Consider the following 17,659-nt stretch of genomic DNA (forward strand, 5'->3'; position numbering starts at 1 on the left):
GGTTTGGGTCTAGTGTGAACAGTGATTCCATTATGGGGACTCGGTTTGGGGCAAAAGATGGATTCTGCTCGGCTGCTATTGAGTTGTCAAGGCATCAGGGCTAACCAGCTGGAGGCCTGCGGTGGAAATGCTGGGAGCTGCGGGAAGAGCCTGCTGTGGAGCAGACTTACTAAGTAGGGCCCCAGGGTCTACGAGGTGTCCTCCTTGGGTTCCTTTTTATGCGTGTGGACTGTTGCCACCTGACTCTAATCAAGTAAGATAGTAGGAAGGGAGAGCCCCTCGGGACTAACTGTTGGTAAGAGTTTGCTAAAGGAAAAGGAGTTAAGAGAAAGATCTGACTCACACTTTTTTTAGTGGAAGTTCACTGTCTTTTAGATACTGAGCGCTCAAGTTTCAATTCAGCGATAGACTTGCGGTTACAGATGGTGGACCACACAGAGGCATTTGTTCTGGCCCCTCCCAAAACCCTACGGAAACGTCAGTCAACGAATTACCCAAAGATATATATTTAAGTTTATTTACTCACCGTGGGGAGAGGGGGAAGCAAGGAAGGAGCGGAGAGAGCTTCCCAAGCAGGCTGTCTGCACCGGCCTGACAAGGGGCTCCGCCTCCGGAACCTTGAGATCATGAGCTGAGCCGAGATCAGGAGTTGATCAGGAGTTGGCCGGTCGCTCTGCCGACTGAGCCTGACTGAGCCACCCAGGCGCCACTCAAAAAATAGTTTAAAAGACTGAAACCCATAGGATAGGGAGGATGAGGAAGGAGTCGCTAGCAGCATTTGAGAAGCTGGCAAGTAGTACAGGAAGGCGATCCCGGGTTGCTGGTGGAGAAGGCGGAGAGCCGACCTGCTGTGAACTGCAGGATCCCCGAAAGGCTCGGGGTTGGCGGCCTAGGGAAGCTCTAGAAGTGGAATAAAGGGGGGTGTGGCGAGCACGAAGAGGATTGGCCCTCAGCATGTTTCACAAGCACTCACTCTCCCATCCTGGCAAAGGACTTAGGCCTTGTCTCAAGACCGTATAACAGGGTCTCTGCATTTTGACACCAGGCGCGGTTGAAGGCCGGGCTGTGGTGTTGAAACGTGGGACTGAGTAAATATAACCTTTTTTCTAGGATAGTAAGCTGGTTTTTTTCCTTCGGCAGTAAAAGATCTCATTGTGTTACCTTAAAAAAAAAACAAAAAAAACTACACAAACATTTATTGGGGGATAAGGTTATTTAATAAGGGAATTTCAAACTTCCTTGTTACTGTGCCTCTCCCATTAATATGTCTGCCGTTGTATGGTCAGGCAAATCATGAGAAATTATTAAAAGCAGGATCAGTCCCAAAGAGGGATGTATGAACCCGATCATTGGTGTTACCACCCTTTAAAAACATCCACTTTTAGGGGGTGCCCGAGTGGCTCAGTCGGTTGGGCGTCCGACTTCAGCTCGGGTCGTGATCTCACTGTTCCTGAGTTCGAGCCCCGTGTCAGGCTCTGTGCTGACAGCTCAGATCCTGGAGCCTGATTCGGATTCTGTGTCTCCCTCTCTTTCTGCCCCTCCCCCACTCACACTCTGTCTCTCTCTCTCAAAAATAAATAAATATTAAAAAAATAAAAACATCCATTTTTATTGATAAAATATATACTTGAACTATGCCATGGATATATAGGGAAAATAATTGAAATATTTGTGCTTGTATTTCTTATTGATGGAGGTGCACAGCAGTTTTACAAACCACGCAATTAAAATTGTAGCTAAGGTATTTAATATCCTGAAGCAGTTTCTGAATATTTGTAAGGACATCAAAGTTCTGATGTTGGATCACCAAAGGCCACTTTTGACAGATTCTTTTGTTCGGAGCATAGAATCAAAATCTAGTTTCTCATAAACCAGTTAAAGCTCATTAAGTTTGCCCATGAAAGAAGCCTTCCCTAAGCTTATTTTATATATAGTGTCAATAAGGTTGGCGATTTGGTTTCTAAGTCAACAAATTAGAAAGGGAGAGGAGCTGTTAATCCTGGGGAGAGGGTCACAAGGAAGTGACACCTCTCTGCAAAAGAATAAATGGAAAATATTTTTAGCAGCTCAACACTACAGTCTGACCATTTGTGGTCACACACACAAAACCCTCATCTCCTTGGTAGGGTCTGAGAGGGTCACCGTATTGTAACAGTACAGTTGGTTTAATGATCACTCCCATAGGACTCCAGGAAAAGGTTAAGAATCTCCTACCCCCTTGTGATAGGCATACAGGAAAGCATATACAAGAACACCTTTTTCATTTTTTAATCAAAAATAGTGGGAAAGAATCTATCGGTGCTTAAAATAGCAACCATTAGTTATCTGGAAAACATTTCTCAAAAGTTATAGACTGCTGAGATTTTTGTCTTATTTTTAGTTCTCCTGGATATTTATGTTTTTGTTGGCTGCTTTATTGCTTTTCAAATTATTTACAGGTAACAATATCTAATTACCTCATTGATACAATTAATTCAAAACAGTGAAGTATTTTTGCAAAAAAAAAGGTAGAAAGAGTTTTGCCTTTTTTTTTTTTTTTTTTTTTTTTTAGTTTAGCTACATATTTTGGGGTCGGGGGGGTGGGGAGAGATTCCCAAGCAGGCTCCACGCTGTCAGCGCCGAGCCCAACACAGGACTCGATCTCACGAACCATGAGATCATGACCTGAGCCGAAATCAAGTCAGACGCTTAACCGGCTGAGCCACCCAGGTGCCCCAAAGAGTTTTGCTTTTGTTTGTACTTCTAAGATGAACCAATTACAACTTAAAAATTTCATAGTGCTTACAGTAGCTCCATTCTTGGAATATATTTCTTCTACCTATGGGCCAGAGAAGGGTTGGAAATCTCAAGTTTTTAATAGATGAAATGGCCGTTGAAGTAGCCCTAAGTTTTATCTTGGTGTGCAGATACTCCCGCTAGGAAACGTCGGTGTTCAGTCTTTCTAGTCTTCTGGTTTGTCTTCTGCCTCCACTTGTCTGCACATTTTTCCAGACACTAGATTCAGAACCGTCCAGTAGCTGCTTCCTCATATGCCCCACGCATCCTGCTTGATTGGCTCGTCCTCTGTTTCTCAGAGCTGGACTTCCTTTTGTTCCCCCCCAGCCCCCCCGCGGTCAGTCTCTTTCTGGAGAGTAGTAATCTTCCGGTGGGGAACTGCTTCATTCAGTGGCCCACTGCACCTGTACAGGGTCGGGGGTGGCAGCTGGGGAGCCCGTGAGCTCCCTTCAGGCCTCTTGGCGAAAGCCGTGGCTTTGGCGTCGGGTGTGAGTGATTTTATCTTTTCCTTGTAGGTCAGCTGTGCAGTCTTCTCATGCCAGCTTCCAAGTTATCTTTTCCGTCTGTTTTATTTCCACCCCACTGCCCAGCTGTAGTTTCACATAGGTGATTGAGCTGCGCTTGCCGTGGCCCTGCCGAGGCGGAAGGATGTCATCGTCCACCATCGTAAATGTCTTTGTTTAAAATTCGGAGCGTCCGCCTTCTTCGCTTTTGGACTCACACATAGAGCAGATCACCTGAGGAGCCCCACTTTGTTTTGAGGGGATCGTTAATTAAGGGCTGATTATTTCCATTTATTGGTCAAAGTAATCTTTAAGGTTTTGTAGGTTTTCAGTAAGAATAAGGTCTGTATGTTATTGACCTTCACCTTTTCCTGGCTGCGAGCTGGGGCACCTGGCTCTGCCCCTTGCCTCTTTTCTGCTCAGCCAGCACTCACCCCCTACAAACTGTGTGAAATTACTCATGCTAATTTTCAGTAGAGATGATGGTTACTAGTTGGTAACATGGAGCTTGTTTTTGCATTATCGTTGTCTACACGTATCAGCTCTTATTTCTGATTTGGCTTTTTTGCAGGTCCCTAGCTGTTGGTAGTAAGTCCGGTTATAAATTTTTCTCCCTTTCTTCTGTGGATAAGCTGGAACAGATCTATGAATGCAGTAAGTGTTTGCTTTATTTTTCCCCCTTCTTAAAAACAAAACAAAACAAAAAAGTAGACAAAGTATACTTGAATTGGAATGCATTCTCAAACTCTAACACTGTGATTAAAGTCCAGACACCCCTTGCCCAGTACTCTTCCTTGACCTTGGGCTTCCTGGGATGACAGCTGTGAACGGGTGGTACGTGTTCTCCAAGGTGTGCGTGTTTGCGTGTTTATAAATGTACTGCGGAGACACTTGTTTTATGGGTTGTCTTTCAATACACGATATCATGCTGTGTGTAGTGTTCTGTAATTTCTCCCCATTTTAAATGCCAGTGAAACCATTTATCTTTCTGTTATAAACCACTTCCGGAAAACTGAAAACTTCACAGCCCCCATAGGAATGATTTATTTGACATCTTATGGCATTCGAGTGGCCTACATGTCAGAGGCAATATGGACTTGTAGAAGGGTCATATGGGCTTTGACTTCTTGTTCAGTCACTTATTTGTGACTTCAGATAGATTACTTCATCTTGGATCTCAGTTTCTTTGGTTTTCGTGTGTGTGTGCGCGCGCGCGCAGTAGGACTTGCTGAGTAAACGGTAGGCATAGAGTCCTCCTCCCCAGAGAGAATTTGCTAGAAAGCTTTGGGCTCTTCCTGCATACATAACTTGTTTTCTGTGCGTGTATGTAGTTACACACATAAAGATACACTTTTGTGTTTGTGTGTGGTTTTGTTTTATATAAGTGAGCTTGTAATGTTTTGCTCTTTATTTTTGTTTTTAAAAACATAACTTTAAATTGAAGTGATTGTCGATACACACGCAGTTGTAAGAAATAATACAGACCCCATATACCCTTCTCCCGGTTTCCCCCAGTGGTAACATTTTGCGAAAGCACAGTATAAGACCACAACCAGGATAGCAAAGTTGATTGCTCCTGATCAGGTTTCCCCAGTTTTACCTGTATGCGTTTGTGTTTCCTAAGTTCTGTATGGTCTCAACGCCCTTGCAGATTCCTGTTTCCCCCACACACGGCCAAGATGCTGGTTGGTTCTAACAACACAGGGTCCTTCCCGCTGCCCTTTTATAACCACACCTGTCTCTACCTCCCAGCCCTAATCCCTAGTAGCCATTAATCTATCCTCTCCAAAATGTCATTTCAAAAATGACATGGAAATGGAAATATGTAACCTTTTGGGACTGGGTTTTGTTTTGTTTTGTCTTGTTTTGTTTTGTTTTTACTCAGCATCATTCCTTGGAAATTCATCTGAACGGTTGGATGTGTCAGTAGTTCGTTTTTATTACTGAGAAATATTCTGGGGTGTGGATGGACCACAGTGTATCGTCAGTTACCTGTTAAAGGGCATCTGGGCTGATTCCAGTTTTTGACTATTATTACAGATAAAGCTGCTGTGAACAGTCATGTATAGAGATTGTGTGAACATAAGTTGTTACCTCCCTGGGATAAATGTCTAAGAATACAATTGTCGGGTCATATGGTAGGACCCCCCCCCCCTTTTTTTTTTAAAGAAACTGCCGAAGTATTTTCCAGGTGGCTGTACCATTTTACATTCCCACCAGTGATGTCTGAGGAATCTGGTTCCTCTGTATCTTTGCTGGCGGTCGGTGTTACCGCTGTTTTTCATTGTACCACCTTGGTCGATATGAACGGTGTTGTCTCATTGTGGTTCTGATTTGCATTTCCTCCGTGGCTGATGATGAGCGTCTTTTCGTGGGCTTATTTGCCACGCGTATATTCTCTTCAGTGACACGTCCGTGTTTTTGCCTGTGTTCTAATAGGCAGATTCGGGGTTTTGTAATGTAAGGTTTTCAGAGTTCTTTAAATATTCCGTGTACCAGTCCTTCGTCAGATATGTGGTTTGTAAATATTTTCTCTGTATGTAACGAGCAGCCCTGAAGGCTGCCCGTGGCCTGACCTCAGTTAAGAATCTTTGTGGGAGAATTAGGGCTTCCGTACTCACGACGTGCTTGTAATGAGTCACACTGGGGTTTGGATTCGGGGAAAGATTTAACCCGTGCCGTTTCACGTACCTGAGTGAGCGGACAGTTGTGGGGAGCGGGGTCTCCTCCCTCCGAACGGCGTCGGCGCCTCCGCTCCGAGCGACTGGCCCCGTGTCGTCCGCTTTGCTCCCTCCGGAGCGAGCGTTCCACTTTGGAATTCCGCTTCACCTTCCGGATCTCTGAAGGAGGGCGGTTCATCGAGTAACGGGATAGGCGTGTCCTTCACCCTTGGGTCCGTCCACTCCGGGGGCGCTTGCGGAGGGCCTGCTCCGTGCCAGCCTGCCCCGCCCGTGGCGAGGCGCTAGCGGCCCCCGCTCTCCTGCCGCTTGCACTTAAATGGAGGAAGACCAAGAACGAGTAAATACATTCGTGTCCAGCGTTCTGCTGGGCACGTGGCAGCCGGCACAGACCCAGATACCACCCCCTGCATCCCCACCCCTGCTAACTTAAGACGAAGATGTCGGGGGGACGATCTCGTTTCTTCTGCCAATTGCTTGCAATAGGGAGTTCTCGTGGTCCCCGGGAGGTCAGAGGCTTCCCTGGCCCCTCCCAGGCTTCGGCCTCCTCCCGGCAGGCAGGTAAGCCTTCGGGTGCCCCCTCGCCTCCATCGGGAGGGTGTGTCCCCCCCCACCCCCACCCCCTGCAAGTCCGCTGTTTGTTGCTGCCCAAAGGCCAGCAGCCAGGCCCTTCCTGGGGACGTAATCAGCGGCCCTGACTCCACGCTTCCTGTGGGCTGCCTTAGATTTTGCTCCTCCTCTGTCCTCAGACTTGGCCTGCTGATGTTCACTAAATCTTCCTTCCAGAAAGCTTTTCTTTCTAGTATGGAGCCAGAAGATGTGATGTGGGTGATGAGATAGCTGTGAGCTAGTGTGCTTGCTTATCTCGAGTGGGGCCGGGAGTTGTGCAGATCTCCAGACTGGCCACCCCCCCGCTTCCCCGTGGCCCCACGCAGGATTGTTCCCGATAGGGCATTCTTCAAAGAAGGGTAGCCGGTCTCTGGATTCCACTGGGCCTTTGTGAATGACTGAAACCTTTACTAACACCGTACCCAGGGGAGCCCGAGTTGTGCTATGACCTGGTTGCTGTAATGAGTAGGGTCCCCCACCATGCCGCCCTTTGGAACCCAGTGCTTAGAAAGGGGGTAAGAAGACCAAAACCTGGTCTTTACTTCTCAAATTGAATCAGTTTAATGACTCACCTGATTCCTTGAAGTTTATTTACTGATTTTTTAGTGTCTTGTTTTTTAAAGGTGTTCGGTGGAACAAAAACAAAACGTGATATCTTGATAATACTGTGCAAAGAGTGGGTATTTACTGACCAACACCGTGAGGTGAAACATAGGCTCCTTTGTTCTTAGTGAACTTGGACCCTTAGAAATAGATGATGAAATGGACAAAGAATTTTTCGAGGGTTAATACTTTAAACTGGAAGTGATTGAATTCTTTTGCTCCTGGAGCCTTCTGCGCCTTTCCCCTCTCACATACACTTTTATGGAGTAGGTAAAAGAACGTCCCTTCCAAAACAGGTTAACTGCTGAACCGAGATTGTTCTCTGGAGTTTTTCCACAAATAGACCCAGAGCAAAGAACATACTTGATGCCTGGCCTCGCTGTTTGCTGCAGGCCCGGCGTTGGCCTTTCCCTCATAATCTCAAGCATGCATCACAAACTCAGATCTTTGCTCTCGGTCGCTGTTGCTGTTACAGAAAAAATGAGCCAGAACTGGTCTTGGGAGGAGCAAGATGGACAACTGCTTGTTTCTCTGTCGTTTGTTCAAACAACAGCCACAGAAAGCCTTTTGCCCAGAATCAGTGGAAGATTTTTTTCCTATCATACCATTGTCATTTCTGGAGTTGCAAGAGCTCCCGTGTACGCCTTGCCCGCTGTCTGTGCCTGCCTGTTTGTTTTGTCATTCTCTTTCTCTCTGTCCTTTGTGTGTGTGAAGATGCGTAATGTGCGCATGTGTGGTCTCCCTTCCCTGTGAAGGGTGTGTGGTCGTTATTTGTAAAATATCACTTAGGTTGGGAGGAGAAGTTGGCTCTTTTACATTCTATATTGTGCGTGTTTGCATTTTTAAGTTTCTGAGCTAGGAAAACATGCGTCAGGAGGCAGTCGGTTGTGAAATCGAACATAAGCAGCGAAAGTGACCAGTGCCTGCTTCGACATCCGCAGCGCCTCCACAGACCCAGAGCGCGTCTCCTCGGGAGACCCACCCTTCTTGACCGGACAGGCATCATCTGCGTCCTACGGGTTGAGAAACGGTGCTTTTTGAGAGCGTTCTGATGTGACACACAGCTGGTTCGAGTGTCCATTTCATTGGGCTGTATAGTTTTGGATCTTAAGGGGAGAGGTCCAGTAGCCTCTCTGCGTAAATCTGCCGTGATGAGGATTGGGCTCTTGCCTCTCTTGAGAGCTGCAGGCATCCGACAGACACGCCTCGTTTACAAGTGTGTTATGTCACTTGTTTCGTGGTTTCTTCTTCGCTTCTTAGTGCTTTAGAGGTGTTCTCATTGCCAGTTCTAAGTAGTGCCAGCAGAAGCAAACAGCATTCTTTGGGGGGAAGGGGGGGGGTAGCTCACCAGCAGGGGAAGGGGCAGATGGAGAGAGAGAATCTTAAGCAGGCTCCATGCCCTACATGGAGCCCGACAGGGTGTCGATCCCATGACCCTGGGATCATGACCAGAACAGAAGTCAAGAGTCAGATGTCCCTAGCGTTCTTTTTCACATCAAGTAATTCTAGGGGCGCCTGGGTGGCTCGGTCAGTTAAAGCATCCCATTTCAGCTCAGGTCGTGATCTCATGGTTTGTGGGTTCGAGCCCCACGTTGGGCTCTGTGCTGACGGCTCAGAGCCTGGAGCCTGCTTCAAGTTCTATGTCTCCCTCTCTCTCTGCCCCTCCCCTGCTCACACTCTGTGTCTCAAAACATAAATAAACATTAAGAAAAAGGGGCACCTGTATGGCTCTGTCAATTAAGCGTTTGACTTTGGCTCAGGTCATGATCTCACGGTTCGTGAGTTCGAGTCCCGTGTCAGGATCTGTGCTGATGGCTCGGAGCCTGGAGCCTGCTTCAGATTCTGTGTCTCCCTCTCTTTCTGTCCCACCCCCACTCATATTCTGTCTCTGTCCCTCTAAAAAATGAACAACCATTAAAAAAATAAACATTAAGAAAAAATTTAAATCAAGGAATTTGTTTCTTAAATTTTGTACAGGGCATCTCTAGGAAGAATGTTTGTCAAAAACTGTGGCCAAGGCCACCTAGAATGGTCCTTGAGAGCAAAGCTTTCCGTGACCCTTGAGGGCCTCGAGTTCACACTTTCTTAGTGGTGGCTCGAGTGCTCATCGGTGCCATTGTCTCCTTAACAGGCCACCTCCAATAATTACAAATGCGCAGCCTCGTTTGGCCTTGTTTCTCTTGCTTTTCATTCAGTTGCAGCGCCCTGTAACCGGCCCTACGCATGTGCACCCTGGTTTCGTGGGGGGCCGAGCTGGTGGACTTGAGTTTGCCGGGAGGTGACCGCGCTGGGCACGTGCGCTCTGAGCATCTTGCCGCGTTTAAACGTGCTCTAGGGAGTGTGGTGTCATGTGAAAATGGCAGAGAGCTTCTTGAAACCGCACAGTAGAAAATTAACAGACCCAAACCACCCGATAGTCCGTGAAGACCGGTGGCTGCGTTCCCGACAAGATGCAGGCCCTCGGTGCCACGGACGTAAAGGAACTCTGACCCTGAAGCGGATCCTTTGGGGGTGTTGCCGCTTCCTCTGTGGTGCCAGACACGCGTTAGCTGCGGGGTGACCTGGTGCGTCGGCCCTGCACGCGGGGCCTCGGCCGTTTCCTAGTTCCTGGCTCCTTTGCTAGTCTGATGAGTTGCGGCGGTTTCCCCCAGAAAACCCAGTAGTTCGTATGTGAGCCGGTGGTTTGAGAGACCTCGAGGCCCGCGTGAGCGTGGCAGGATTCGGGGCGCCGGGGTCTCCCAGGAGACCCCCCTCCTCAGAGGCTCCGCCTGACAACTAGTGTCCACCCTCCGTCCCTGATGCCCTACACGTCTTACGTCGGCTCTTAACATCTTAGGATGCCAGTTCGCCAGTAGTCTGTGTGGCTTAACGGCTTTTTGGAGATGTAATTTATATGCCATACAAATCACTGGCTTCAAGTGTACAAGTCAGTGGAGTTTCGTATATTTGCTAAGGTGGACAACCTGCCATAATCTAATTTTAAAGCATTTTTATCCCCAAAAGAAACCCTGAGTCCATTAGCAGTCACTGCCCGTGTCCCTCCACCCGCCTCAGCCCTGGGCAAGCGCTAATCTACTCTCTGCCTCTGCACGTCGGCAGGTCTGGACAGTTCAGATAAATGGAATCAGATGCCACTGGCTTCTTTCACTTAGAACGTTTGCGGAGTTCATCCGTGCGGGAGAGCGTGCCAACACTTCATTTCTTTTTATTGCTCGATAGTATTCCCTTACGTGGCTCCGCCGTGTTTTGTGGGTGGACACTTGGGTCGCTCCTACTTTTGTCTGTTGTAAATAGTGCTGTTGCGTTCGTTGGTGTGCAGGTTGTGTGGACGTAGGTTTTCATTTCTCTTGAGTAGATGGTTACCTGTAGGAGTGGAATTGCTGAGTGAGCATCGTTGTCGCACTTGTGAGTTGGGGTATAAGGTAAATTCCTGGAGTCGGGAAGACAGACTCAACAGAAGAACATTTTTAAGTGGGTAGATATTGCCAAGCTGCCCTTAAAAAAGATAGTACTGGGGCACCTGGGTGGTTCAGTCCGTTTAACATCCAGCTTCAGCTCCGGTCACGATCTTGCAGTTCATGAGTTCAAGCCCCGTGTCCGGCTCTGGGCTGAGAGCATGGAGCCTGCTTGGGATTCTCCGGCTACCTCTCTGCTCATCCCTGCCCCTCTCAAAAATAAATAAACGGACCTAAAATTGTTCTTCTTTAAAATAGCTTTATGGCCTCCCACCACCAAAAAAATTCTAAAATCATACCTGCATTTTTTTCTTAAAATTCCCAAAAAGTTCCAAGCTTGTAGTTGATGGAAGAAATAAGCAAACACCCCAGCGCACTAGCCGCTCACTTTCCTGCTCTTGCATTTAGGCGAACGCACGACGTACCATGTCTGCTTCCCACCATTTGTTAATGGAAATTTTCAAACACAGACAAGTTGAAAGTATTTGACAGCTGCACGTGTACATACACCGCTTGGGAGTCTGTTGTTAACACTGTACTGTGTTCATGCTGTCACACATCTAGCCCTCGATCCACCTTACTTGTGTGCATTTCAAGGCACGTTTCAGGCATCAGTATGTACTTGCTTAAATACTTAAGCATGGATGTTACTAACTAGAGTTCACTGTTTTTGTTCTTTTATTCTGAGATAATATTTACGTACAGTGGAATGTATAAATCTAAAGTAAACATTCTGTGTTTTGACAAATCAGACATCTCCGATCAAGGTTTACCATCACTCCAGAAAGTTCCCTCTTACTCTACCTCCTCCCTCCGATCCATTCCAACTCCCTTTCACCCTCTGAGAGGCGAGCGGTGTTCTGGGGTTTTCTGCTATACATTAGACTTGCCTGTAATAGAACAGACATTGTGGGAACGCTGCACGTGCTTTCGCTAAGGTTTCTTATACTCGGCGTCATGTTCCTGGGGTTTATCCATACTGTTAACGCATCTCTGTTGCCCAGTATATAAATATGTGAATTTGTCCATTGTTTCATTGACGAACATCCACAATTTCCCCAGTTTTTAATTACGAATATAATCGTTACTGACATTGTTGTACAAATCCTTTTGTGAACGTACGTTTTCATTTATCTTAACTAAATATCTAGGGATGGAAAGAGTGTTTTGTTTTATGAGAAACCACCAGATTCTCCTACGAGGCTGTCCCATTTTGTATCCGCTGCTTCCCCCCCCCCCCCCCCCCCCCCGCAGTGCTGTGTGAGAGTCTGGTGGCTCTGCGTCCTCGCCACCATTTGGTGTTAACTAGTCTTTTTTCACTTGAGCCATGCTGATGTGATGTGAGATCTCATTGTGGTTTTGATCTGAATTTTCCCGATAATTCATCACGTTGGGCACTTGCATGCCCTTGTTGGCCATTTGCATCTTTTTTTTTAAGTTTGTTTTTCTTTATTGTTTGAGAGACAGAGACTGCAAGTGGGGAAGGGGCAGAGAAAGAGAGGGAGAGAGAATCCCTAGTAGGCTCCACGCTGCCTGTGCAGAGCCTGACACGGGGCTCGAACTCACGAAGCCATGAGATCATGACCTGAGCCAAAATCAAGAGTCAGACGCTTACCTGACTGAGGCAAACTGGTACTCTGGCCATTTGCTTATCTCTTGTGAAATGTGTGTTCAGATATTTTGTCCCTTTTCAATTGCATTGTTTGTCTTTTCATTATTGTGTTGTCAGAGTTCTTAAATTTCTGGATATTTTTTGTCACGTTTTATGAATTTTTTTTTTCTCTGTCTATGGCTTGTCTTATCTTTTGAGCAAACATTCTGAATTTTGGTAAGATCTGATTTACCCTCTTTTTTTTTAATTTATGATTTTTTCTCTGTCCTTTCTGAACAAATTTTGGCTACCATCAGGTCATGAAGATGTTTTTCCATATTTTCCACATTTTCTATGAAAGCTTTATAGTTTCAGCTTTTATGTTTAGTTCCATGGTCCATCTCATTAATTTTGGGGTGTGGTGTGAGTCAAGGCCCCCCCCCCTTTTTTTTTTTACCCCGCTGATCGATTCCTGTAGCTTCCACCATTTGTCAAAAAGATTTTTCTTCCGTCATTGGATTGCTTTGGTGCCTAAAAACAACCCTGTAAGTGTGGATCTATTTTCTGCTCTTTATTCTCTCCCATTGATCTGTTTGTGAGTCTTTGTATCACTAACACTGCTTGGTTTACTATAACTTTATATACAAAATTTTGAAGTACCACAGTGTAAGCCTTCAACTTTGTTCTTTTTCAAGGTAGCCTTGCATATTCTAGATAGTTTGCCTTTCTGGTTTAAAGTCAGTTGGTCATTGTCTACAAAAAAGTCACCTGGGATCATGCTTAGGACTGCATTGGACCTAGAGGTCAATTTGAGGATAATTGGTATCTTAATAATATCGAGTATTCCAATCCATAAACATGGTGTAGCTCTCCATTTATATAGATCTTCATTTATTTTTAATTTTCTTAATTTTCTTTATCTTTTCTCTTAGTGATGTTCTGTGGGTTTTAGCATGGAGGTCATGTATCTTTTTAAAATTTATTACTCATATTTTGGGTTTTGACAATGTTGTAAATGGATTTTTTTCATTTTTCATTTGTTTGGGGCTAGTCTGTAAAAATACAGTTGACTTTTGTATTTTAACCTTGTATCCCGTGACTTTGCTGAATTTACTCATTAGTTCTAATAGTTGCTTTGTAGATGCCTTATAATTGCAATAGAAATAGTTTGACGTCTTTCTGGTCCTTTTGCCTTTTGTTCCCCCTTCATTTTCTTGCCTTATTGCAATGTGTAAAATCTCTAGTACAAAGTGAGGAGAATTGGCATTCTTGCCTTGTTTCCAGGTTTAAAAGGAAGAATTCAGTATTTTCACCATTAAGTATGGCTGTAGATTTTTCATAAATGTCCTTTATTGATTGAAGAAGTTTCTTCCTTGTCTCAAGTTTCTAAGTTTTTACCATGAATAAGCATTGAATTTTGTCACGCTTTTCCTGCATCTATTGAATTGATGTACTTTTCCTCTGACTAGTTGAACTTGCATTTATTATCACAGCCTCAGGTGGAGACTGATGGTCCTGCATTTTTCTAATAACTGTATTTGCTTGCCCTCTGAGATGGTTGTTTCCGGCTGTTTTCACTCATTAAACTTCCCACCACTATGGCCCTCAAAGCTCCTAACCACTGCTCACGCTTCAAAGATAAACCGGTACTTTGAGCACGGACTTCCCTCATCTGAGCTTCAGCTGATGGTCTGTCTGCCTGCAACCCTCCCATCTTCCCATCTCCCGCCTGTTCAGATGGCAAAGCAGGGATTCCTGTCTTGTTAAAACCAGCCCTCTTAGTGGATCTCACCGCCTTCCAAGTTTATTTCATGTTTTCTTTATTTGTGAGAGAGAGAGAATGTGAGTGGGGGAGGTGCAGAGAGGGTCGGGGGGAACAGAGGATCTGACACGAGCTCTGCGCTGACAGAGTGGGGACAGAGCCCAAGTCACATGCTCAATGAGCCACCCTTGCGCCCCTGCCAGTTTTTTTTTGAAGTATAATTGACGTACGATATCGTATTACCTTCAGCTGCACATCATAGCGGGGCAGCATTTGTATACATCATGAAATGATCCCCACGGTAAGTCCATTTGCCATCTGTCACCGTGCAGAGTTATTACGGTATTACCGGCCGTATTCCCTGTGCTGTACGTCACATCCCCATGACTTATTTATTTTGTAACTGGAAGTTTGTACCTCTTAATCCCCTTCACCTATTTTGCCCACCCACTCCTTCCCCCCCTGGTAACTATCAATTTGTTTCCTGTATCTGTGAGTCTGTTTCTGTTTTGTTTGTTCTGTTTTTTGTTTTTGTTTCTTAATTCTACATACAAGTGAAATCGTACGGTATTTGTCTTTCTCTGACCTATTTCATTTAGCCTGATATTCTCTAGGTCCATTCATGTCACAGATGGTAAGATTTCATTTGTTTTTGTGGCTAATACTCCCCTGTCCGTGCGTGTATGCACATCTTTATGCCTTCATCCATTGATGGACACTTAGGCTGCTTTCAGATCTTGGCTATTGTAAACAGTGCTGCAGTGAACATAGGAGTGCATAGATCTGTGTGGATTGGTGTTTTTGGTTGTTTTTGTGTGTTTGTTTGTTTGAAGATAAGTATCCACACTTGGAATTGCTGGGTCATACGGTAGTCCTGTTTTAGTCTCTTGCAGAACCGCCATACTTTCCAGAGTGGCTGCACTGATTTACATTCCCACCAACAGTGTACGAAGGTTCTCTTTTTTCCACATCCTTGCCAACGCTTTGTTATTTTTTGTGTTTTTGTTAATAGTAAATCTGACAGATGCCTCCCTGTGTTTTGATTTGGATTTCCCTACTGATCAGTAATGCTGAGCATCTTGGTGTGCCTGTGGGCCATCTGTATGTCTTTGGAAAAATGTCTGTTCTAGTCTTCTACCCATTTTTTAATTGGGGTATTTGGTTTTTCGGTGTTGTTACGTAAGTTTTTTAAATAGACTTTGGATATTGACCCGTTATCTGATATATGATTTACACATGTCTTCTCCCATTTAGTAAGTAGCATTTTCATTTTGTCAATGATTTCATTGGCTGTGCAAAAGCATTTTAGTTTGCTATAATCCCGTGTGTTTATTTTGGCTTTTGTTTCCCTCGCGCGAGGAGACTGGTCCGGGAAAATGTTGCTGAAACCTATGTCAACGTGTTTACTGCCTGCGGTGTCTTCTAGGAGTTTCATGGTTTCCACTGTTACATTCTTTAATCCATTTTTAATTCTTTCCTATATGGTGTGAGAAAGTGATCCAGTTTCATTCTTTCACATGTATCTGTCCACTTTTCCCAGCACCATTTATTGGAGAGACTGTCATTTCCCCACCGTATATCTTGCCTCCTTTGTCACAGATCAGTTGACCGTACATGCATGAGATTTTTCTCAGGGTCTGTTCTATTGATCTGTGTGTCTGTTTTCGTGCCAGTGTCATACTGTTTTCCTGTAGTCTTGTAGTGTAGTTCGAAATCAGAGAGCATAATTCCAGCCTACTTGTCCTTTCTGAAGATTGCTTTGGCCATGCAGAATCTTTTGTGGTTCTGTTCAAATTTTAGGATTCTTTAGTTTTGTGAAAAATGCCATTGATATTTTGATAGGGATTATGTTGACACTCTCGATTGCATTAGATAGTGTGGACCTTTTAACAATATTAATTCTTCCAATCTGTGAACATGGAGTATCTTGCCACTTATTTGTGTCTTCTCCGATTTCTCTCATCATTACAGTTTTCAGAGTACAGTTCTTTCACCATGTTGGATAAATTTATTCCTAGTTAATTCACGATCCCAGGGGTCGTGGGATTGAGCCCTGCGTCAGGCTCCACACTCAGCTTAATATTCTCTCTCTCTCTCTCTCTCCCTGTGCCCCCTTCCCTGCTCATGCTCTCTCACTCTCTGTTTAAAAAAAAAAAAAAAAAATCCTAGGTATTTTGATAGTCTTTGATGCAATCGTAAACGGGATTGTTTTCTTAATTTCTTTTTCTGATAGCTCATTATTAGTGTATAAAACATAACTGATTTCCGTATGTTCATTTTGTCTCCTGTGACTCCGGAGTTCGCTTGTAAGTTCCAATAGTGGTTTGGTGGAGTCTTCAGGTTTTTCCATTCACAGTATCATGTCATCTGCAAAGAGTGACAATTTTACTTCTTCCTTTCCAGTTTGGATGTGTCTTCCCTTCCCCTTTCCCAAGGCCTTCAGAAAACACTTGGTCACATGGAGAGGCATGAGGACCTCTTGTGTTAGAATCCCATGAGTACCGCTGCTCTGCACAAGGCCAGTGGAGCTCTTAACAGATCCCAGGGACATTGTGTCAGTAGGCAGTCTCCTGGACAACCAGGACAGACTTTTCTCTCCAAACGGAAATGCTGCTAGCACGGCAATGATTTGTACCTGCGTGTCTTTGTTTTTATCTATCTCCTGACCTACCTTTTTTTTTCCAGTTGAAGTAGAGTTGACACAACGTCACGTTCGTTGCAGGCGTAAAACCTAGGGATTCAGCACCTCTGCATGATGCTGTGCTCACCGCAAGCGTGGCTGCCATCTGCCGCCACACGGTGCTGCGGCAGCACCACGGACTATGTTCGCCGTGCTGTTCCTTCCATCCTCGTGACTTACTCGCTCCACAACTAGTAGCCGGTGCCTCCTACTCCCCTCCACCCACCTTTGCCCATCCTCCCACCTCTCTCCCCTTTGTCGGCCACCACTTTGTTCCCTGTACTTAGGAGTCTGTTTCTGTGTGTGTTTCTTTTAGATTCCACATAGGAACTAGAACCCCGTGGTATTCATATTTCTCTGTCTTTAGTTCATTTAGGACAAAACTTAGGTGCATCCTTGTTGTTGCAAATGGCAAGATCTCATTCTTTTTTTCACTGCTGAATAATACTCCTCTGTGTGTGTGTGTGTGTGTGTACATATGTACATACGTGTGTACACGTCTTCTTTATCCATCCATTCATTCATCAACGGACGCTTGGATTGCTTCCATATCTTGGCTTTTGTAAACAGTGCTGCAGTAAGCCTAGGGATGCGTGCATCTTTTCAAAGTAGTGTCTTCATTTTCTTTGGGTAAATAGCCAGTAGTGGGATTCCTGGATCGGATGGTATTTCCATTTTTAATTTTGTGAGGAGCCTCCATACTGTTTTCCAAATGGCTGTACCAGTTTCCACTCCCACCACCAGTGCCCCAGGGTTCCCTTTCCTCCGCAGCCTGGCCAACATTTGTTACTTCTCTTTGGTACTAGCCATTCTGACTCGTGTGAGAGGATATCTCCTTGTGGTTTTAATTTGGATTGCCCTGATGATGAGTGATGTCGAGCATCTTTTCATGTGTCTGTTGGCCATCTGTCTGCCTTCTTTGGAAATATGTTTATTCAGGTCCTTTGCCCATTTAAAAATCAGATTATTGGGTTTTTTGGTGTTTAGCTGAGTTTTTTTATTT

General features: G+C 45.1%; 1 protein-coding gene across 1 annotated transcript in view; it reads left to right on the forward strand.

The window, feature by feature from the left end:
* Positions 1 to 17,659, forward strand: part of WIPI2 (WD repeat domain, phosphoinositide interacting 2) — a 39,022-nt gene that overhangs the window by 3,431 nt on the left and 17,932 nt on the right. Inside the window, exon 2 of the mRNA XM_060649596.3 lies at positions 3,850 to 3,932. Within this exon, the coding sequence (XP_060505579.1) occupies positions 3,850 to 3,932 (83 nt within the window). The remainder of the gene's footprint in view (positions 1 to 3,849; positions 3,933 to 17,659) is intronic.

This window comes from Panthera onca, chromosome E3, assembly GCF_046562875.1.
Source record: "Panthera onca isolate mPanOnc1 chromosome E3, mPanOnc1 haplotype 2, whole genome shotgun sequence".
Classification (NCBI taxonomy): Eukaryota; Metazoa; Chordata; class Mammalia; order Carnivora; family Felidae; genus Panthera; species Panthera onca.